This window comes from Trichoderma harzianum, assembly GCF_003025095.1.
Source record: "Trichoderma harzianum CBS 226.95 unplaced genomic scaffold M431scaffold_1, whole genome shotgun sequence".
NCBI classification, from domain to species: domain Eukaryota; kingdom Fungi; phylum Ascomycota; class Sordariomycetes; order Hypocreales; family Hypocreaceae; genus Trichoderma; species Trichoderma harzianum.
This window is the reverse complement of record NW_020209249.1, coordinates 3,168,004-3,188,866: the sequence shown is the minus strand read 5'-3', so window position 1 is coordinate 3,188,866 and position 20,863 is coordinate 3,168,004. Positions and strand designations below refer to the sequence as shown.

General features: G+C 44.4%; 10 protein-coding genes across 10 annotated transcripts; 3 read left to right on the top strand and 7 right to left on the bottom strand.

The window, feature by feature from the left end:
* The first annotated feature begins 406 nt into the window (after window positions 1-406).
* Window positions 407-1,581, top strand: M431DRAFT_201353 (hypothetical protein). The gene is made up of 2 exons (XM_024913328.1): window positions 407-449; window positions 527-1,581. Exon 2 carries the CDS (start codon window positions 562-564, stop codon window positions 1,528-1,530), a length of 969 nt encoding a protein of 322 aa, XP_024780666.1. The 5' UTR covers window positions 407-449; window positions 527-561; the 3' UTR covers window positions 1,531-1,581.
* Window positions 1,582-2,413: 832 nt separating this feature from the next.
* On the top strand, window positions 2,414-3,500 carry M431DRAFT_945 (hypothetical protein; the record flags this gene model as incomplete). The annotated part of the gene is made up of 3 exons (XM_024924596.1): window positions 2,414-2,511; window positions 2,565-2,683; window positions 2,737-3,500. The coding sequence occupies 3 exons, from the start codon at window positions 2,414-2,416 to the stop codon at window positions 3,498-3,500; spliced, it is 981 nt and encodes a 326-aa protein (XP_024780665.1).
* A 133-nt stretch (window positions 3,501-3,633) lies between these two features.
* M431DRAFT_489774 (hypothetical protein) lies at window positions 3,634-4,756 on the bottom strand (the record flags this gene model as incomplete). Its single annotated transcript, XM_024916722.1, has 3 exons — window positions 3,634-3,698; window positions 3,896-4,419; window positions 4,479-4,756. The coding sequence occupies 3 exons, from the start codon at window positions 4,754-4,756 to the stop codon at window positions 3,634-3,636; spliced, it is 867 nt and encodes a 288-aa protein (XP_024780664.1).
* A 721-nt stretch (window positions 4,757-5,477) lies between these two features.
* M431DRAFT_104992 (hypothetical protein) lies at window positions 5,478-7,369 on the bottom strand (the record flags this gene model as incomplete). Its single annotated transcript, XM_024911562.1, has 4 exons — window positions 5,478-6,347; window positions 6,406-6,549; window positions 6,601-7,176; window positions 7,310-7,369. 4 exons carry the CDS (start codon window positions 7,367-7,369, stop codon window positions 5,478-5,480), a joined length of 1,650 nt encoding a protein of 549 aa, XP_024780663.1.
* A 709-nt stretch (window positions 7,370-8,078) lies between these two features.
* M431DRAFT_71394 (hypothetical protein) lies at window positions 8,079-8,933 on the bottom strand (the record flags this gene model as incomplete). The annotated part of the gene is made up of 1 exon (XM_024921892.1): window positions 8,079-8,933. The coding sequence occupies one exon, from the start codon at window positions 8,931-8,933 to the stop codon at window positions 8,079-8,081; it is 855 nt and encodes a 284-aa protein (XP_024780662.1).
* A 1,073-nt stretch (window positions 8,934-10,006) lies between these two features.
* Window positions 10,007-10,878, bottom strand: M431DRAFT_104991 (hypothetical protein; the record flags this gene model as incomplete). The annotated part of the gene is made up of 2 exons (XM_024911561.1): window positions 10,007-10,219; window positions 10,254-10,878. 2 exons carry the CDS (start codon window positions 10,876-10,878, stop codon window positions 10,122-10,124), a joined length of 723 nt encoding a protein of 240 aa, XP_024780661.1. The 3' UTR covers window positions 10,007-10,121.
* Window positions 10,879-11,724: 846 nt separating this feature from the next.
* M431DRAFT_941 (hypothetical protein) lies at window positions 11,725-12,581 on the bottom strand (the record flags this gene model as incomplete). The annotated part of the gene is made up of 3 exons (XM_024924550.1): window positions 11,725-11,811; window positions 11,865-12,254; window positions 12,531-12,581. The coding sequence occupies 3 exons, from the start codon at window positions 12,579-12,581 to the stop codon at window positions 11,725-11,727; spliced, it is 528 nt and encodes a 175-aa protein (XP_024780660.1).
* Window positions 12,582-13,525: 944 nt separating this feature from the next.
* M431DRAFT_503159 (hypothetical protein) lies at window positions 13,526-13,948 on the bottom strand. Its single transcript, XM_024918269.1, has one exon. It carries the CDS (start codon window positions 13,926-13,928, stop codon window positions 13,605-13,607), a length of 324 nt encoding a protein of 107 aa, XP_024780659.1. The 5' UTR covers window positions 13,929-13,948; the 3' UTR covers window positions 13,526-13,604.
* A 645-nt stretch (window positions 13,949-14,593) lies between these two features.
* On the bottom strand, window positions 14,594-15,352 carry M431DRAFT_939 (glycoside hydrolase family 23 protein; the record flags this gene model as incomplete). Its single annotated transcript, XM_024924527.1, has 1 exon — window positions 14,594-15,352. One exon carries the CDS (start codon window positions 15,350-15,352, stop codon window positions 14,594-14,596), a length of 759 nt encoding a protein of 252 aa, XP_024780658.1.
* A 2,930-nt stretch (window positions 15,353-18,282) lies between these two features.
* M431DRAFT_71299 (hypothetical protein) lies at window positions 18,283-19,956 on the top strand (the record flags this gene model as incomplete). The annotated part of the gene is made up of 3 exons (XM_024921881.1): window positions 18,283-18,870; window positions 18,948-19,331; window positions 19,384-19,956. Coding segments are annotated over 3 exons (1,545 nt in total), but the record flags the coding sequence as incomplete, so codon positions are not given.
* Between the last annotated feature and the right edge of the window lie 907 nt (window positions 19,957-20,863).

The following is a 20,863-nucleotide window of genomic DNA, read 5'->3' as shown; positions in this document are numbered from 1 at the left end:
CTCTATCCCAAACTCCGTCCTATGGCCGATTGTTGTCTGACTACGGTGCTATTATGGGTCTCAACAACATGTGATTAATTATCATCGCACCAAAACAACATATTTTCAGCTGTTTCGGAATTACGGCATACAAGTCTGCAATCCATGATGAAGGAGTCTCTCAACGTAACTTTACTTGGCTAGTAAACAATCTTACACATCACCAATGATCCGTGCTAGGTAAGTGGCAAATGCCTCATCAGGCAAGCTTACACATGCATCTAAGAATGTGCGTCTACGAAAATAATTGGTATGAAGGCGTAGGAATATCAGAGGCTGATTACCAATGCCTTGTCCCGATTAGGTTACTTGGAACTTGTGGCCCTCACCATCTTGAATCTAAGTTTTGCCCGGAGAATAAGGAGAAGTCCGAAGCATACTAATACAATAAGACTTTTGCAAGTATAAAGGTAGCTCTATGTTCTAAAAGGCTGATTCCCACCCTCAAGTTATTATTCAGCCTTCATTGATTCCTTTTCTCTCAAAGCATCGGATCCCACGTCTCTAATATCGAATACTACGATGGCTTCTCAGACCCTCAATGCTATACTGGTTGTTGGTCCTACGGGCTCCATCGGCAAGGTTCTATGCCAGTCATTGATTTCTCGAAAGTCTGAATTCAAACGCATTGCCTTCTTCAACGATACATCTAGGCCAGAAACAGAAGAGAAACGGGCACTATTCGACACATTCCGCAATGGCGGGATGGAGCAAGTCTCTGGGCAATACAAAGACACAGAACCATTCGTTGGATTTGACTGCGTCTTGATGCCATTGGGAAATCACGCCATCAAATTCCAGCCCACCATCATCGATTCGGCCATCACGGCTGGAGTACGCCACTTTTATACAAGTGAGTGGGGAGCGGACCTCAGCGTGGGATCAAACTGGACGCAACGTTATTATAGAGACAAGGTCTTCACAAGAGAGCACTTGGAGAAGCGTGGCCACGATACGGACACTCCAGATCTTGGCTGGACATACATCCAACTGGGACGCCTCACAGAATGGAGTATAATCAAGCATTTTGGAATCGATAATACAAACTATGTTGCCAATATCTACGGAACTCCTGAAGGACGACAGTCGTTGCTTCCGACTAAAGATGCTGTTGCGTACACGATGAAAACCCTCAAGCACCCATTCTCGACTGCCAACAACGGTCATCGACGCACGTATCGCTTCCATGGCTCCTCTCCCACTTGGAATGAAATCTTCAATGACCTGGAGGCAATTACTGGTCACAAATATACAGTCACTTACCATGACGTGGAAACAGCTGTGGAGAAAGAAGCCCGAGCAAAACGACTCAACGATGTTGAATTGGAACTAGAGGCTAGCCATCAGTTGATCCAAGGAAGAGGTGGGACTCTTTTGCCGGAGCCATTTGACAATGCTCTTTTCCCAGATATTCATCCGGAGCCAGTCCATTCAGTTTTTGAAAGAGTCTTTAAAGACCCGGAAACGAGGAAGTTCATTGGTGCCCCTTGAGCTATTTGAATAGAACATGATACTCTTGAATAAAAGCTCAATCAATTGCCACACAATTCACAAAATACCTGTATTAATGTGATATTATATTTAAGAATATAAGAGGCGATCCGTCAAGATGTAATCCGGTAGTGATGGTTGAATTCCTGACTTGTGTTGTTACCAAGAGCGGGCAAATTCTTCCATAGACAATTGTTGATAGGCGATCAAGTGTATGAACACAATGAACTGATAGACATATTGAAAATACGTATCCAGATGTAGCAGATACGGTAGAAGATAAATGGTCGTCGAGCTATTAGACTGTATAACATTAGACAGCCATATATCATGACCTTGACAGCGAGCTTAACTTGACGCTATGGGATTGGTATGAAGCAAGTGCCCCAAGTATGTACCAAGGGCATTAACTATCAAAACCATAACTGCATGCGCCAGCTTTACTGTCTTTATCATCTGTGCTTTTACAGCCAGGTGCCTAGCTTGGTGGGAGTCCGCGTATACACATAGTCAAGGCTCCTCAACTTTTCAATGTGCGGTTCTTGTTAAAGTAATAATAATGGAAGGTGTTGACACTGAGGTGATAACATCAGTTAATTCATGTAGCATTCAGGCCGTGCAGAGATTTCACGTAAAGTTGAAGCCGTCCGAAATGCCGAGTATATAAGTAATGCTTCGCAAGGCTAGGTTGCTGCATGTAAGCCCAGCCCATGTCGTCGTGGTGGTGGGTCGTGTCGACTTCAAGCACAATAAAGGGGTAATGCATCGGGCACAAAGGCTCCCAACTTTCTCTGTGCACCATATCTGATATTTAATTTTAATTGATTGTTATGTAAAGTTTGACTCAGACTTTGTAAAGCACTTTGAGGCATAACAGATCGAAATGGCTGATAAATCTAATTCACAAGCTGGAGGGAGCGCACCGAACAAAGAAGAGAGGCAAGCTCAACATGACACCATAATCCGCCGACTAAGAAGTGGGTGAGTATAAAATGCTGGTCATACAATTAATTCATTTTACTAAACATTCTCAGTCAACTACGTGGTCGAGCCAAGGTCTTTCTTATCACAGGTTATGCTGGGGCCGGAAAAAGCAATTTGCTCAGGTTCATCTCAAAAAGTGCAGTCCAAATCGGTTATCGCACAACAAATGGTGAGATTTGATGGATTCGTTGCGATATACCCAAGCTAATGCATTTGCACTAGGACCCGTGGACGCCTTATGCCATTTCGTCACCCTCGAGAACGAACTTTTCGTCTTTATTGATACACCTAGCTTTGGTGCTGCGGGTTACAGTGTATCTCAAGTTAAGAGCGCTATTCAAGGCGCCATTGGTTTTGCTACACGCTACTTTGGCGGAGTCCGCGGCATCCTATATGCTCATAGCATCGAAACTGGTCGAAAATACAGCGGAGTAACGGAGAGTCTCGAGTTTTTACGAAACTTGAAACGGGAAGGGAAGCTACCAACTCTCATCTTTGTTACGACTAAATGGGATTGTGTGCCAGATGAGAAGGGGCGGAAGTACGAAGACAGAGTCGCAGATCTTGAAAACACAACATGGGAAGAGTTCACTGACCACGGCTATATCGAATTTGGATGCAATTATGAGGATAGCAGCCCCGAAACCCGACAAACCGCAAGAGCGGCACTAGTGGAGCAACTGGTAAGACAATATGACAGAGTTGGCGATGTGTCAAAGGAGACGTCGATCTGGGAGTGGACCTGGGGAGAGATTGGGACGGGGATTGCCATGGTGACGGCCAGGGCCACTGGTGATGCTTTGGCTGTTGCTGGCAACACTCTCGTTACTAGCAGCACTCTCACTGCTGCTGGTATGGGCTATGGAATTTTTCTGTCAGCTCCATTTATGTTTCCACTTGTGATTGCTAGGATGGCAATCGGCATGTTATGGCCGGGGTCAAGAAATGGAGAGCTAAGAATTGGGATTGACACTACCGGGATTTAGGACATCCGGAAACTGGGAGAAGGTACGGAAATAGTTAGATAATCATTAAGGTGAAAGAAATATTATTCTAATTATAAAGTGATATTGTTCTCGCTTGAGCATCGTAAGAGTCTTGCAATATTTATGCCGGTATCTATTGAGTGTCTATAGATACGGATGGTGGCTTCGTTAAAGAAATGAAGCCGCCCTTGTCCGAGTCTATAACAGTTGTCTACATATGAAAGGTAAAGAGTGATGTAAGAGCATGAAGAGTATACAGAGTGAGAGCCGTAAATTGGCTGTCCCCTGCTACTGTCCCCTGCTTTCCCTCCTGATTTCTCTACTATTATCCCTGCTATTTCGCCTACTGTTTCCTCTCCCGTTCTCCCTGCTGCTCCCTCTCCTGTTCTCCCTACTATTTCCCCTCCTTTTCCCCCTCCTATCCTTCCATGCCCTGTTGGCTAGCTCGCCTTGCTCTTCAGGCTCCAGCTTGTGCAGCATGAACCCCAAAATCAGGTAATCAAAGACAACAAGAAACTCTTCAATGACAGCCATGGCAGCACGCACGCTGACTTTACCGCCAACGACGGAGAAAGTATCGTTGTTAACGAACACCGCAAGCGCGGAGTAGATGAGGCGGACGAGGATGAAAGGCCAGGCGATGGCAACGGCAATCGGGCTGCGGCGTTCTTGACGAGGCACTCCGCTTCTGTAGCTGGATGAAAGAAGGAAAAAGTAGGTGATTCCTGCGAAGCCGACAATGTAAAGAATGATGCCCGCTTTGCTTGTGCCGGAAACCGTCACGGTGCCGTTGCTGTCAGTCGATCCTCCAGTGCCACCGGCAATACTGAGAATTAGGCCAAGGGTAATGAGGAGTTGAACAAAGCGAAATTGTTTTACACTGAAAAGCTGAACTCCTTTGGCGTTGACGAAGTCGATACTAGATTGTTGTTATTAGAAGCAGAATCTGGGGAGTAACGCGTTGGGGTGTGTGCATACAATCGTGAGAGTATTCCCAAGGTAGCAAGCAAGAGAGGAGAAATTCCGATAGAGTCGATGATAAGAGTTGCCGTAAGAAGACCGTCTGAGTGGTCGGTATGCGTGAGGAGCTGACAGATTGCGCCAGCGATTCGTACCGTACAAAGGACGACTGTATAGATCCATCCCGAGGCTCTGTGAAAACCATGGCGCGCGGTAACAACGATGGCGGCAATGAGAGCTGGTATGTAGATAATAAGTTCTACGATGGAGACGTAGTCTTGTGAACCAAGCCCCATGACGAAGATTGCTGTTTGTGCCGTTGATTTGCAGGTTGTTTCTGCTTGGTCACGGTGCTATGGCTCAGTGATTGATGAGATACTGAAGGTAAGATGGGAATGAGCTGGATGATGATGGTGAGTATATTGATTCAACAACAATAAAAAACAGTAGGTGCGACATCTATATAAGTTCTTCAACACCGCATACAAAAGAGGATTGCTGTATCAACTTCTGCTGAACTGAAGCGATACAAACCACACGCGTCAGCCGTATCCATAACCCATTCTAGGATGCAATTCGACGCTAAACGTCTCTTCTGTTTCTGCGTTTTCCTTTCTAAAGAGAAAATTATTAATGGCCATATTCAGAGGCTGCTTAGATTGTAATTGCTATCAAGTTTACTAGTCATCTTATTCAGGGGAGCACCAGTGTCGAACAGAGGGAGTGGCTGGGCCATATCCCCACGGTTGCGCTATTCCGATTGTAGTATATGTTTCGTCGTGACGAGGCTTCAACTTCGAGCTGAGAGCGCAGCCCAAAAGGATTACTGCATTGCGTAAGAACGGGTAAGGTACCAGTGCGCCAGCTCGCTTCAGCAGTCTGCCTTGTCAGTCTGGATATGGACATGTACATATGAATCATCTCTTAATCCCAAATACACCGTGAATCAAATGATGAAGAATAGTTCATCTAACATAAAGCATCTAGTAGCTTGGAAATGCATTTAGTTACACTATTTTATAATTTGTAAGGATGAGATCGATACTCTGGTGTTAGGAATGCCCGTGACCGTACCCCATCTTGTATTAATTTCGACATGGCCAGCGCTTGATTAATACCCATTGAATGGCCAATCTTATCCAAACAGTTCGCAATCCATTTGCGAAGATCATCGCATGCAAATCCTGAGTTTGCAGCAACCAAGAGAGGCCACATGATGGTGAGGCCGCCTGCTCCCGAAGCTTGAAAGGGTGACAGAGTGCTCACCATGTCCATCCCCTGACAAGTAGATGTGTGTGTGGTTTTTAGAGCAGAATCTTTCAGGCGCGTGTCGTCTTCTATTCCTATGTCTAAGCTGTAAGGCACGCTGGCACATATGTCTTCCACCAAATGAAGCGCTGTCTGGCTTGCTTGGCTTACCAAGCTGCTGCGTTGTGAAAGACCAATATCATCATTTTCGGAATCTTCTAGATCCTTGAGGGTATCGATAATGAGCTCTTGAATGATGATACGAATTGAACGGTAATTATTCCACATGCTGCTTGCGGGAATGCTCTGATATATGTGATAGCTGTCACCCCAGACAGCTTTGGTGATAGGCTTCCCCTCAAATACTGGAATATTGACTATAGTGTATCTCCACGAAGGGGGCACACCGATCATCAGTGATACCAGCTCTGCATCGAGTTTCAGAGCGGTGCGGATGATTTCTGTCGGGTTAAGGATGTGCCCTCTAGTTACATTCGCGCAGAAATCTGTCAATCGAGTAACTATAGTGGCGAGCTGATCCAGGATTTGATCATTAGGATTCTGATCTCGTTGGATTTTTTCGGTTAATTTATTGAAAACTGGTGAGCTGTGTCTCTCCTGGTATATTCGACAGAGGCTCTAAATTTACTTTGGTGAGCATATCTTCTAGGTAATAGAGGCTCGTATTAGATCTTACCACTTGACCGCGTAGTTGTGTGAATAAATCTTGCCCTTCCTGCCGAGAAAGCTGTTCTGGGCCACGAATCTCTATCAACCTTGTTGCGCCCTCCATATGATGCACCCAGCGGTCGATAAATGAGCCGTCAGTACATGTCATGACCTTTTGCTCAGGATTAGCAGATACTGAGTTGGCATTCTGGGACTAGCTTACTTCAAATATACCAAGCATAACCACTGCTGCTAGGATACCGTCCGTCTTGCACAGGACAGGATCTTTCAGGGCCGAATTGGTCTTAGACAAGGCCGTAGTATACTCTTTCTGTGCCTTCAACATGGTATTAGGAGAGAGTCGGATATTTGATAGAGCCGCTAACGCAACGGCATTGACTGCTGCGTTGACTGCCGAGTTTTGTGAGTCCTCCATGAGAGGTAATAGATATGACATATAACTGCAACGGGGACCTCCTGTCATGTAATTAACATAGAGATAGCTCCTTGCAATTTCTTCCACAGGGTACACAAGAGCAGCCGTTGGAATGATCAAAGTCGCTTTGTCGCTGCATAACAGTCCATAATCAGTTGGATCCTCGGGCACTCTAGTTGAAACTGATGTCTGAGATTTCACGATGCGTGTCGACACAGAGCGCTTCTTGCGCGCTGGAACTTTATAATTGCGAATAACATCGTTGCTCTGATCCTGGAAGTTCAAGTCCAGCAAATTCCGGTATCCAGAACAGTTGACTTCGGCTCGCATACATTGAGTGCATGAAGGCTCTCTATGATCGCACTAAGAATCTTGATGTTAGCTGGTAAAGTTTCATAACCTTGACCTAACCATTTTTCCTCATTATTGACAAGAAAAAAACGATCTATTACTAAGTGTCCCTATTGACTTAAACGCACATGCTATTTCCGCTTACCCTTAATCGGCGTTGCCGGCAGCGCTCACACGCAGCGCTCGGCTTGCCGCGATAAACCATGACCTGCGTTCTCAACTGCCACTGCAAAGAGATTACCAAAAGAAGAAGTCAATACGTTGACCAACAATGGAAATATTTAAGAAGTTAGCGGTTGAATAAAGAGAGAATGGCGTTGATGGCGGCAGCACCCCCATTATTTAGGCAAATCCATTTTGGGTAACCAGCTCGACGCTACACATTAGAATGTGGCTCCAGCGAGAATCGTACCGTTTTATCCGTGCTCAATACGTGTAATTGGTGGACTTCATCTTGTAGCCGCGTCACCGCCACCTCCTAAGCCTCATAGGCCATCATTCCCTACCATCATCAGAAATTCTTTTCACGAGGAGGATTGAAGTGTGATGAGGCTGACGCTGTCGAAACGCGTCGTCTTATGACGTGGTCTTTTGTTTATACTCTGCTGATACCTGTATACTGACCAAATAGCGACGGCAAGATTAGTCGTTTCGTTTCATTTCATTTCAATTACTTCTTTTACAATTCAAGCTTATGATGAACATTGAAGTAAAAGTATATGCTACGGACTGATTCATACTTGGCCTTTGCTCCTACAGCAAATTATTTAACATTACATATAGAACATTACTAGACACCAAAGAAAAGCTTGTTCATCGTAAAGAAAAATATTAATATACCTCATCGTGTAAACGAGCAAGTATACTTCTAAATTGTATTAGGTCGATCAAAATGCGACACCCAGCACTACGAGTTATAGGGCTTGGACAAACTCTTCGATCGCAGACGCAACCTCATCGGGCTTTTCAATAGGCAGCAAATGGCCGGATTCTTCAATAATGACAAGCTTCGCCTGGCCATTTCGCCTGCTATTTAGGTCCTCCTGAACTTCAGTAATCATCTTTTCAGGCGATTCAATAACATCGCTCTTCCCGGCCACTACCAAAACTGGAACCTCAATAAGATGAAATAGGGGCCGAATATCTTCCGCGGAACCATAATGAGGCCACGCAGACTTTGCAAACTTATTACCACGGACCATATCGCCGGCCAAATCCCTCACCACGGCATCTGTCAGGGCTGGGCTTCCTGGCGCAGTAAGGACGGTTCGAATAACCGCTTCCGCATTTGAGGTACTGTCATAGGCACTAATCTGTTGTTCTTTCATGTCTGAAGGTAGAAAAAGGGGCCCTGGAGGGGCGGGTGCGACCATGATTAAGGCTTTCAAAACGGTTGGTGGAAGACGACGCCGCCCAGCAATCGCAGCTGCAACCTTGCCGCCCATGGAGTGACCAACCAAGATGACGTTTGTCAATCCAAGGCTCTGAATGACGGCTTCAACATCTGAGGCCAAATGACTAATGCTATAAGCCCCAGCTTCGGCAGGTCCCGAAGAAGCACCCCAGCCACGAAAGCTCAGCGCAACAGTTGGGAATAAAGGAGACAAGGCGCGGACAACTGATGACCAAGTGTCAGCCGACCCGCCCCAGAAATGGAGAAAGATTAAAGTCGGAACCTTCATAACATCAACTCCTGCGGGATTCGTCTGGCTGAAGTGAAGATTGACATCCTCGTTGATTTTCACAATTTTAGAGACTGATGTAGACATTATGGGCAGTTTCTTTAAAGTGTATGACAAAAGGGCTCTGTATAGGATTATATAGAGAATTCTTGGCTGTTTCGCCTTTTTTTTATGTAGGCATAGCAGCTGTTCACTTTGAACTACTAGAGAGTAGACAGTGTTGGTAATATCCGAGTGAGCTCGGATAATGTTGAGATACGAGCTCCCGCTACATTGGATTCCAAATTGTACTCGTCGTATATAATGTTTGAGCTTGGAATATATGTGATTAATAGTCCTAAATTATGGATCTGCACTAGATAAGTTATACAAAATTGAAAACCCTTTTGCAACTCCAGAGGGAATTTTGTCTTTTGACATGTATCAGTAGGAGATGACTTAGTGTATTTTTATTGCATTTGGAAACAGAAGCAATGACTTTGGCTCGTCTACGGCGTAGATGGATTATTTGTACTTGACATAATAAAATTCGAGCAATGTACGGTTCCTAAGTCTTGTTGCATTTATTCCGAGGGCAATCGGAAGGAAGACAACTAGTTTCGGGACGTGGAGTCAGCGGCGACATGAGTGGCGAAGAGCCAGGTTCAACAAGAAAACGCCACCACCACCAAGGAAAAAAGACAACGAATCAAAAATATGAATAAATTGTTAGAGAATATGAGATAGAGCTATAAGTCGCACTGATTATTCGAATATTAAGCGTCGTGTATGCTATCTGTCCCTTCTACTACATTTGCATCACTAGATCTAGGTAGTAATGGAGCTGAGCTTGTAATACAGACCGAGGGCGTTCAATTCCGAACTGTTTCGGCTCTGGACTTTACTTTGATCCTTCTTGGAAAGCTTTCAAGTGAGAGTGACTATTTATCCCCTGACTGGTTGCCCAGCACCCCAGTCATTATGTGGAGTTCAAGGATTCGGAACCGGATGTGGAGGAATGCTTCTTATTTACTTGCCTAGGTAGGTAAGTAGAAGATGCCCAATTCTTCGAGTGTCTACTACTATCAATATTCCCTACTTAGTACTACATTATTCTAACACCCAATATTATCACTGGCTCTAAATTTGAGATACGGGATGCTGGATAGCAAACTTGAGTTGGTGAACAGTCATAATTTAACATTTGGCTTATAGCAGAAATTCTTCAAAACCAAGCCCATGTACTTCAGTCAACAACTGCAGGCCTGGTGCTAACACCAATGCTGCGCTGCAATTCTATTTACTTGGAGTTGCTTGAGCAGCGTCAAACAAGAGGCGCCCTTCCGTCGTATAGCCCTCGACAAACCTTTTGCCATATTCCATCTGAAAATTGTCTACACAATGTCAGTATAGAAACAGATCAACGACATCGCAGACTATACCCACCATATGTAGTCTGTGGTTTCGAGCGGCAAAAGCCACAGATAATTTCGCGAAGACCGCCACCTAAGTCGAGGCGAGGAAACCTCTTGTTGACGGCATTGTATACCTCCTCAGAGATCGTACCATTTTCATCCAAGGCCGGACCCCGGAAATCTGCGGCGATTCCAAGAGCACAGACCTTAATGACCTGTTCCTTGTGCAGCGCTATCGAGGGAGTAGTATGCAACGCAATTGCGTCCCACACTAGCCGAATTCTGAAATCGTCCCAGTTTTCTGCTTTTCCGTTTTGCTGCTCTTTCTTGATCCAATTACAAGCAGCTTCTGCACCATCAACTTCAAACCTCTTGTCCTGGGAAACCAGTTCGCCTGTTATGTCCCAGCCAAGGTCATGGAGGATCGCGCTCACAGCGTGTACTTCGAGATCAATTTCCGAGATAGCACCGGCCTCATGGAGCTTCTTGTAAACAACAACACCCAGTATCCATGAGCGCATTACATGGTTAAATCCCATATCATTAAGATGAGCGCGAGCATACTTTTGAGCAGCTTGCACGATTGGAGTGTCAATCACCGTGACTCCTGCGATAGTTGTTTCAGGGACTTGGGCCATGATCCAGAGCAAATTTTGGCTGAAAGTAGTGGAAGGTAATTTTTGAATGGCGACTTTGAGTTGATTTGTATCAAGATGACTGTTGAGGATTATCTACATCAAAAGTGTTTGCTTTTATAGCTAATTCTTACGGGTTCAAATACTCTTGTTCTAGGTTGACAGGGAAGTAGTTCACAGACCATTCAAATAACCTCATCGTGTGGCTATCAGGTTCTGCTCCGATGTAAATCGGTTTATAAATTTTATCAATATACAAAGCTTAAGCCATACTGGCTGGAAATCTTTATTTTATTACTTAGTTGTATTCATAATTGAGATAGCTCATTCCCAGCGTAGTAACTATCAATATTATGTAGTATTATGGTCAAAATGCCCCACGATTCTAGGCATTCATATCCGAACACGTTCGGATATCGTCGTATAGCAGCTGTATAGGATGTGCTTTGATAATCGTACCGAAGTTGCTGACTAGAGCGCTCCACATAGCTGGAGATTAGGCAATTAACCCGATTCATAGCAAATAACCTCACGGAGTAGAGTGGGATGCTTCAATTCCAGGTCATGTTGTACAGCGGCATTGACGAAGCTACTTTATTAGACAACGAATAATTCGTCAATAGCTAGCTATATAAGATATGCTAATAAGCTTATTTTAGAGTATCTATGGTGATGTGCTTCCTTTCGGGGCACTGGCTCCCTGGATCTTACGATCGAACGAGTGAGTCATTCCCATTGATGATTTGTCCTCCGGCCAGTCCCTGTAGTGCCTACACCATAGGCATACTCAGGTGGCCATTAATATCAGGCTATGACGCAGTGTGGCTAGTCAAATGATAGGAAAAGTTTTTAATCAAGGGCAAGAAAGAAGCTGTGAACTCCTTCGGTAAGCACGAATGCACCTTGATTATTGTTCGCAATGGGATAACATGTGTCCTAAAGAAATGTTAGAAGAGGTATTAGATAGAATGCAGTATTTTATTACTTACCGACCAAAGGTCACCCTTAGGAACTGATGATTTCTTAGTGAGTGATTCTTGAGTATTTCCTGTTAGACTGCACTTATTAGTCCAAGTAACCGAACTTCCCTGGCAGTTTCTGCCCTCAAAAAAGTATATGGTACAGCCGTGGTAAGAATCCGTCAGCACATGAGCGCCGTAGAGCTTCTGGTCGAAATTGACGCAAACGAGTGGATCTTGTCCAGTCGTAGGTTTCGAATATATCGGCTTCTGCGTACAAGCTCCGTCCGGGAACAAGAAAATGTTGGGATTGAACCTCCATTTTGCTCGGTCTTGGAGCTCCTTGATATTCGATGGTGCTGCATAAACGGTAGCAGCTAAGATTAGAGCCACAGCGGCAAAGACTTTGTTATTGTAGATCTAATACGGGAAAATTAGTTGATGTAAATTGGCTCTGTGTAGTCGGTTATTTCGTTACCATTTTGCTTTTTAACTTGAAGTTTTATTTTATTGTGCGTCTTCTGATAGAGCAGCAACGAACTGATGCTGTTATCTAGTGATGCTCGGGCATATATATAAGCATTTCAACTACTCAGATACTAGAGCTTTACTATCTTATCCCGAATTTTAAACAAAGCTTCTATAAACACACTTTCTATAAATATAACTCCTATAAATATAGCACGCAAAAAGTACCATATAGAAAATGTAAGCAGTGACCCGGATCAAGGCCCATAGATGTGTCATTTTGCATTTTGGTTAATCTGGAAGAAACGCGGAGCCCACGTGTAATCTATCCGCGTGGTTAATGCCCACAATCATGAAGCGGCGGTGCTAGCTCGAGAAATTGGTGGTTGACTGTCTGGGCGCTAGCGACTCTCATCTTCTATGGACAATCTACATTGAAAGGCGCAATGAGTTTTGGCTTGCTGTTCATACTCCTCTGCTGCATTGTAGATGAGGAAGTAAGATAGCCCTATAAATCATTACGCGATTAATATTAGATCTGTTTTAATATAGTTGAGAGAATGCATTCACTGTATGGAGGCTGGATCCTCCTTATCTTTGACATTGACTGTGTCCTGTTGGATGAAGACGCACTTTGGCGAGTCGCGGTAAGACTACTGTGGCAGGTCTGCATATTAGATCTGGTAAAGCCATGCGCACCGCCCTTGAAGAGAGTAATAGCTTTAGAAAACTGTAATCTTAGTGTTTTAAGAAAAGAAAAGAAAAAAGTTAGCCGAAGTGTTTATACGGAGGAATTACGTGTACTACATGGCGGTTCTAGTGCAGAAAACTGATCAATACAAGTAATACGTAATAAGTCTCTGACGACTCTCGGACACTAACAAAGCTTCAGGTACACGCTCTTGAAATGAAGATCATACTGCTAAATTGCTGTTGTACTTGCGCTTCAAAAAAGAGGTGCGGTGCCATAGATCTCCAAGCATATCTCTATGTTGCTGTGAGCCATAAGCGCCTAAATCCTTCTTTGAACTACCGTTTCCAAGGTCGCGTTGGTGTCTATAGTTTTTCAACATTCGACAGCGTTGTGCGTGTTAGTGACAATAACTTTCGGATTGCTAAATACATGATAGGTATCCATTGTTTTGTTACGTGCGCAAATACGATCACCGGGTAGAAGAAGCTGTCCACAAGCGCCGCACTGAAGATGAATGCATGCTCTAACGCAGAACTGGTTTCTTGTTTTGTTTGCAATACCTTATCGACAGCAAAATGTGACTATTGTATCTCTTACATTCTAGTTGCCTAGCTAATGATTGGAGTCTCTTTAATAAGGCCAGCCTTAAGAAGTGCGGGAATTGCTTGCTTCTCTGTCCATTCCGTGCACTTAATGAGAGGCTTTCGATGCTCCCCAGGGTTATAAAATGTCAACGGGTCCCACTCCTTCACTGGTTCTGTCTTCATAGTTTCGATATTAAAAGCTTTCTGCTTTGGCGGTGGCGAAAGATCTTTTAGAATAGAATCCCATTCCTGTTTAAAGTTGACAGTCTTGGTGTATCCGAGTAGTTCCTTCGAATGTAGGGGCTGGGAATTCTGTTCAATGTGGAAGGTTGTTGATTCATAGCTCATACCACTGGTAATGTCACCAATGACATGAAACTTCGTACCGCTGCCATCAACGTCTGTCTCTACAAATACAACAGTATGGTATCGAGGTTGAGGCATATCAGGATCTTGAACAGCAAGTGTGAATTTGAGTTTATAAACTGAGTACCATTGAGAGCTTGACATCTTTGGAGTTAAGAGGGAGTATAAGTGACGTTGGTGTTGACAGATGAGGGCGCTTTTGCGAGTTTATTCTTGATGAGATTAATGAATCGCGATTAAGCCCAATCACACGTGTGTAGATTATGGCAAGAACCAAAACATCTGCGTAAAATGCGGCTTCTTCCTAGAACACCCTTGCGAAATGCAGCGTCTCTCTGAGGCGGCTGTGTTTAGCGCTGCAGTGTTACCCTGATACAGGAAAAACATGCAGCCGGGATACGAAATTGGCTATGAGTTAAAGAGCGTTATACATAACCTTGACGACGATGACGAAACTGCATTCTTCAATCTCCTAGTGATATGAGATTGATAATAAATTGAGTGTGATGAAGTATTGCCATGACTTGAAAATCTGTACGGTATAATTAAGTCGGATACATTCACAGTCTAATATTCTACTGCCAGCGATCCAGTAGGTTCAGGTCAGCATTAAGTTCTTTATGCATTAAATATTTAAATATCATCATCTAGCATAGACCACCGTCGCTGCAGCTTCCCGAGCAGCTATAAGAACCATCGAGATTTGCGTCAGAACCGTACATGTCATAGCCCTGGAACCATCCATTGAGCGTCTCGTGGAGATAGTTAAGATTCTGGGGATCTCCGTGATCCCTTCCTTCCTGAGAGCAGGGGTAGTCCTGCGTGATTCCCCTACCACCGTTGAGTCCAGTGCCATCACTAGCCGTGAACCATCCATTGTATGAGCCCAGGGCGTGGACAGCATTGCCGCCAGTGTTGTCAAGAGCAGACTGAAGAACCCAGGCACCGCAATCAACATTGTCCTGGATGGGATACTGGCAGCTGCTCTGGCCGTTTTGGCAGTTTGAAGGATCGCACTGCATCAGACCAGGAGTTGGGCCGCCCGCATCAGCATTGCAAGAAGACTCCTGCATGGCGATGAAGGCCAGGATGGCGGGATCGATGTTGTACTTCTGGCCGGATGACTGAAAGTACTGATCATACTGCCGGCAAGGTGCACCGACGCCGTTGTAATAGTCTGACAGGCTGATGTGTGACAGGCTGTTGATGTCCAAGAAGGGGGGATTCCAACCATTGCCATTAAGGCCAGAGTTAAGCCAAGCTTCGGAACCGTTGGGACCGCATGCATTTGAACCGCCTGTTGTTGTTGCGCAAGCGCCTTGTGCGTTTGGGTTTGTCTGGGCCGATGCCAGTCTGGCAATGGTGACGGCCAGAGCCACCTGGATGAAGCGAGATGACGAAGTCATGGTGAATTTAGTTAATTGCAAGATGAGGGATGGATTGAACTGTGCCAGTCTACAACTACCTGAACTATGGCCATCTCCAGCTCCCTATTTATTTACATCCATCCGGCTCTCGCTGGTCCGGAGCCAAACGAGGCTCTCGCGATACTTCCATTGCAACCTCTGCAGATCTTGCTGGAATCGTCGGAAGGCGGTGACAGGCGTTAATGGACTGACCTGCCACGTTCGGAAACATCGTGGCCGATCCAAAGCCGCCATGAAACCTGCAAATGCTCAGAATGGCAAGGGACTCTCTCCACTGCCGGCACCGTTTGTCCGTTTCAGCGTCACAATCAGAAAGACCTTCCAGAACCTTAAAGAGCCCCCTTGTGCTGCGACCGAAGAACGGCCGTCTGGAGAGATACGACGGGTAGCATTGGGACGGATAGGGAAGCTCGTGTTAGTGTTAGTGGGCGATCGCCCGGACGAATACGAGTATGTTGCTGGCAGTGTTTTGTTACCCAATTGCCTCCACGCGGGCTGCCGCAACGACTCAAGTTCGCATGGAATTGGTGGAAGAAGAGCTGACACTTCCGAACAGGGCTTTCATCAAGCTAGCTCGCCATACGATTCAAGTGGCAGGTTACATCGTGTCTACAGGAGCTGGTTTTAGTCATTCGCGGTATGATGTTGATATTTCCGGTATCCCTAGCCACGCCTTGTACAAGGTATCAAGCATGGTAGTTAATGAAGATGGAGTATGAACACGATTATTGCAAGAGAAATATCGAGGTAACTCATAATCACGGATATAATGGAGCTTCTCCGTGACAGACTGACACTGACGGTCTAGCGGGACTGTTTCTGTTTATTCCCAACAGCGCCACTTTTTTGGTTGTTTCATCATGAGAGCTTACTTCGTGCTGCCATTGGCTCGACCCTGGAGATAACCAACTTGACAATGGCTTCTCGGACGGGATTGGACTGCCCTTTGCAAATAGCAACAGTCATAAGACAATCCTCACACTTTATGCATCGGCGTAAACTTAAAGACAGCTACTGATATTTACGATAGCTTATTATGCGACGAGCCAGTGCGGATGCATTAGCATATTGGGAAGCGAATAGGCTGTAAAAGTGCTGTGTCTATTGAAGATGTACCTGGGCAAGGCAAGTGTCGATAGTGAGTGATGAGCTTGAGAGAAAACACCACAGGCGTTGGTCATGATTCTATGACACATAATTAATGAACCGATCAATATGCCGTATACGCATATCGAGTCAACCAAATTAACACATTTCCCCTCATACGCATCTCAATATATAATTGGCTGTCAAGGGAAATTTTGGTGGCGACAAGTCCAATGCAACGGTGGACAAGGAGGCGCTCGCTTTTTTTAAAAGTGCCATATGGACGGCGATCCATGAATGTCTTGCTTGTGAATAGGATCGCAAGATTACGGCAGAGGGCAGGGCCATTCCTGATATCGCAAACACCTCTTGTCCACCTAATAGAAACACCTGGGAGACTGACCAATATAAGTGCCGCTCAAATCACGGCCTTGATCTCTGCCTACACAGCAAGAAATGCCATGGCTCATGGGCCCCTCGCATCTGAAATCGTGAAAAATCCAAGTTGGCAGTTGACATACTTCAGGAAGACCTCCAGAGACTGAATTCTCCGCCTGGAGTTGGCGAACAGTGCCAATAGTAACTGAGCTTGCCAGAGCGTAGTGTAGCAGAGAGCCATGAGAAAGTTCAAAACGACAAAGAATCTGAGATTGGGTTGAGAGAGCACCGTACTACAAAGCCAAGCTTACCACGAAAGAGTTCTTTGTTGAAACATGGGGATAAGGGGCGATCCAGCATTCCGTAGAGTCAGCAGGACAAAAGAGTTGGCCAATAATGACAGCTCTAGAAAGCTAATTCGAACTTGATCATATCACAAAGAAATTGTACCGCTCGCATCTCCAGGCAACAAGTGAGTAAGACCAATAACATGAAGTAGGCATGTACATGGCGGCATCCCAAGCTGTCCTGGGCGTCTGGCTCGACATGCCATGTGATTGCCACGTAAGTGGAGGACAGAAAAACCGGGATTGGGAAGATTTCGAACACCCTCGAGTGAAATCATACGCCTACAAAAAGAGTAGCTACTATATCTACATTTCCCTAATAACTACTGCTATTTACATTTCTCTAGTAACTACTACTATACGTATATTTCTCTCCTAAATCCTACTATATCTGCATTTCTCTAGTAACTACTACTATATTTATATTTCTCTAGTAACTGCTACTCTATATAAACCCTATCTAAAATTCGGGTGTTCGCTGTATCAGCGTTCCCCTACAAAAGCACTCTTGGTTGAGTTAATTAAGTGCTTATATTACTGAATGTATGTACGTATTCATTTTGCGGCCTCGCTGTTTCTGACCTTCGCTTGCCACAGTAGATTAATTCTTTGTTGATCGAGGTGGGGCCACGACATCCTTTGAACATGCGTCCTTTCATCATCTTCGGGTCCACGAGGCTCTAGTAGTTTATTTAAATTCTGGGTCAGTACCCTACTTGTTCAATACCTACTGTTTTCCAGCATACCGACTTTCTACTATTTCCCATATCCTATTGTGAGAATCTACGAATACCCTCAACATCCTCAAAACATGGCAGGGCCTCCTCCCAACAACATCGTGGATGGTCACGTACATATATGCATCCACCCACAGTGTGGTGTCTGCGGACAGCTTTTTCTACCTGATGATCGTATTTGCGCACGTAAGGAGATTTTTCAACTCTCAAAAAGACGTCATAACTAACACTTACAGTGCCATTTTGCGAGAAAGTCTACGTATATGACGCCGGCAAGTTTCAACGCAACCGATTTTCGGTCACAGAAAGTTACAAGTATGTACACTGCGATGAGCCAGATTTTCCTCGTTGGTTTCGTCCGGATGAAAGCGTCACAATCCATATGGATTGTTTAGATCTTTGCCGTCGAGAGTTTGGGATTTGTAAACGAGACCTTAAGGACGGCCTTTCCAAAGGAGGTTTTAATCGCATTTGGCTTGCAGCAGCCTGGAGATATGCTTGGAGAGAGATGCAACCTCTTGAGATGCCTAGTTATAGTGCTCTTGCAGACCTTCCTCCACACCTAATAAGCAAAATATGTGGGTTTCAAAAGAGCTTTCCACCCGAAATCACCACCATGATTCAGAGCTATTTTCCATCCAGCTTTTTCTGGAGATCTTGTTCCACACTTCAGCTTATAGAGGAAATGGATTCGGCAGAGTTACACGAAGTGGTCACCTGCTCGCTTTCCAACGTGCTGTGTTGGTCTCGCGGCAGCGTTCCCAAATTTGTGGAAAGCGGACAAACTGCTGACCCTTATGTCCGTTTAATAATGGATTCTCGAGGCATCAAATCGATAGAACGAATATCTGAAGATTCGGCAAATAACGCATTCCGTATCTTCAAGTATTCTGACGTATTCCTGATAGAACACGCAGAGACAATAAAAACAATCATGGTGGAATTTCTGGTATGTATTTCTAAATACTATACATATTCCGTTGGTTTTTGAGCAACGTTGAAATTGAGATCCGCTGACATTCTCAGCTTGGCATGAGTCGCTTACATATTCCTGCGCCACCAGAGATCAGCATCTGGAGCGTGCCGATGCCCATAGAAAACTTTCTTGGTCTTCAGAGTATTCAGCGCGAGGTACAATTACCTATATCTCCTTCATCTCGACGTTTCGTCGCTATCAATTTAGATCCAAGGCATTGCACTGGGCTTTCTTTCTTTACAAACATGAGAGAGATAGTGTATATACATGGACACCGCAAAAATGGCTTACCTGCTCTCGAGACTTATCGCAATTTGAACGCTTTTTACGAAGGGAACCTAATTTGGACCTATATACCGTTAACGGCAGAAGACAAGATTAACGCAATCTCTGTTAAGCGGTATATTAAGATAGAGTCGGCATGTACTATTACGGTAGGTGTTCAAACACTATTTTCTGGTTCAAATTGGATCTAATAATATTTAGTTGATGATGAAATCTGGTCAACCCATAATCGGTACTCTACCAAGTAATAATCAAAGCTTCCAGCCCGATGAAGCACTATATACAATGGAGAAACAACATCCATTGCTTATACATAACATTATAAGCGGAAATCCTATTTCATATATTGGGCTTAACACCAAGCCTGAGATCATAAGTCATGACTCTATCACAACAGAAAAGACGCCCCTCGCTTGTGCCTGCTTTTCTTCAGCGTCGTTAGAAAATGTTCTAACAGTTTTTGTCTTTACTGATGATTCAACTAAGCTATGCAAAGGCATAATGATCGAGTATAGCAATGGTTTGAAGAGAGCCCTGGGACAATGCCGCCTGGGTTTGGATTCAGTTCAAAAGTATAATCGGCCATTAAAATTCTCATACGCCACTACGAAATATAGTTGGAAAAGGCACAAAAGCGTGTATGTTAGTTTTGATTTGGAAAACGACCTCCATCTTCGAGATAAAAAGTTATCGTGGAAGCATTATGAAATGAGAGGCCAACTTTCCTTTTGGTTTAGAGCAAACGACATTGTTTTACGAGTTTCGCAAGATTAGGCTTCTTATTTCAATAATCCATATCCTTAGTTACCTTATCACCAAATACTTATCTTGGACCGCGAGGGCCTAGCCATTTACTCATTCTTATGTCATTGGTGTCACGATCCGATCAACCAGAACAGTGATTGGTCTTTTGTCCAGAATTGGTTCCTTTACGACTCCTATTACAATTACGATTATATTTTGCTCTCTCTGGCTTTATAACATGATTAAGCGCAACGCCTAGCATCTAATTAGCGAAAATACATTGTTTATAAGAGTACCTAGGTAGTTTGCCTATAGTGAGTCAATCAATTAACAAGCTTTCCCTCGTAAGCAGCTCGATGGGAGTCCTCCCAAGTGAAGGTCAGAAAAAGCGAGACTGCAAAATGAATATGTATGTACATTCAGTAATATGAGCACCTAACCAACTCGTACAACGCCTATTCAGCCAGCACCCGAACTTTACTATATAAATATAGTAGTAGTTACTAGAAAAACGTAGATATAGTAGCAGTTACTAGAGAAATATAGATATAGTAGGGATATGTAGATATAGCAGCTAATCGTTTTGTAGGCGTATGGCTTAACTCGTGGGTGTTCAAAATCTTCCCGGTCTCGGTTTTTCTGTCCTCCGCTTGCCTCCTTGAGGAGAGGTCTTACAAGAGTGACCTTAATAAGGATTCATAATCTGAGAAATGCTGTGGTATTAAAATGAAGATGATAGCAAAAATAAACGACATATGCCTCGGTTTAAGACGTAAGCAACTTCCTTCAAACTTTGTAGTTGCCGGGAAAACTGCCAGCAAGAAGTCGTCAGTTCAACACTACTAGTCTACACTGGGCTAGCATTTCGGCACTCATCTGTCAGCCCGTCTGATCATTGACGCCATCGAAGAGTATAAATCGTACGAACGTTCTCCGA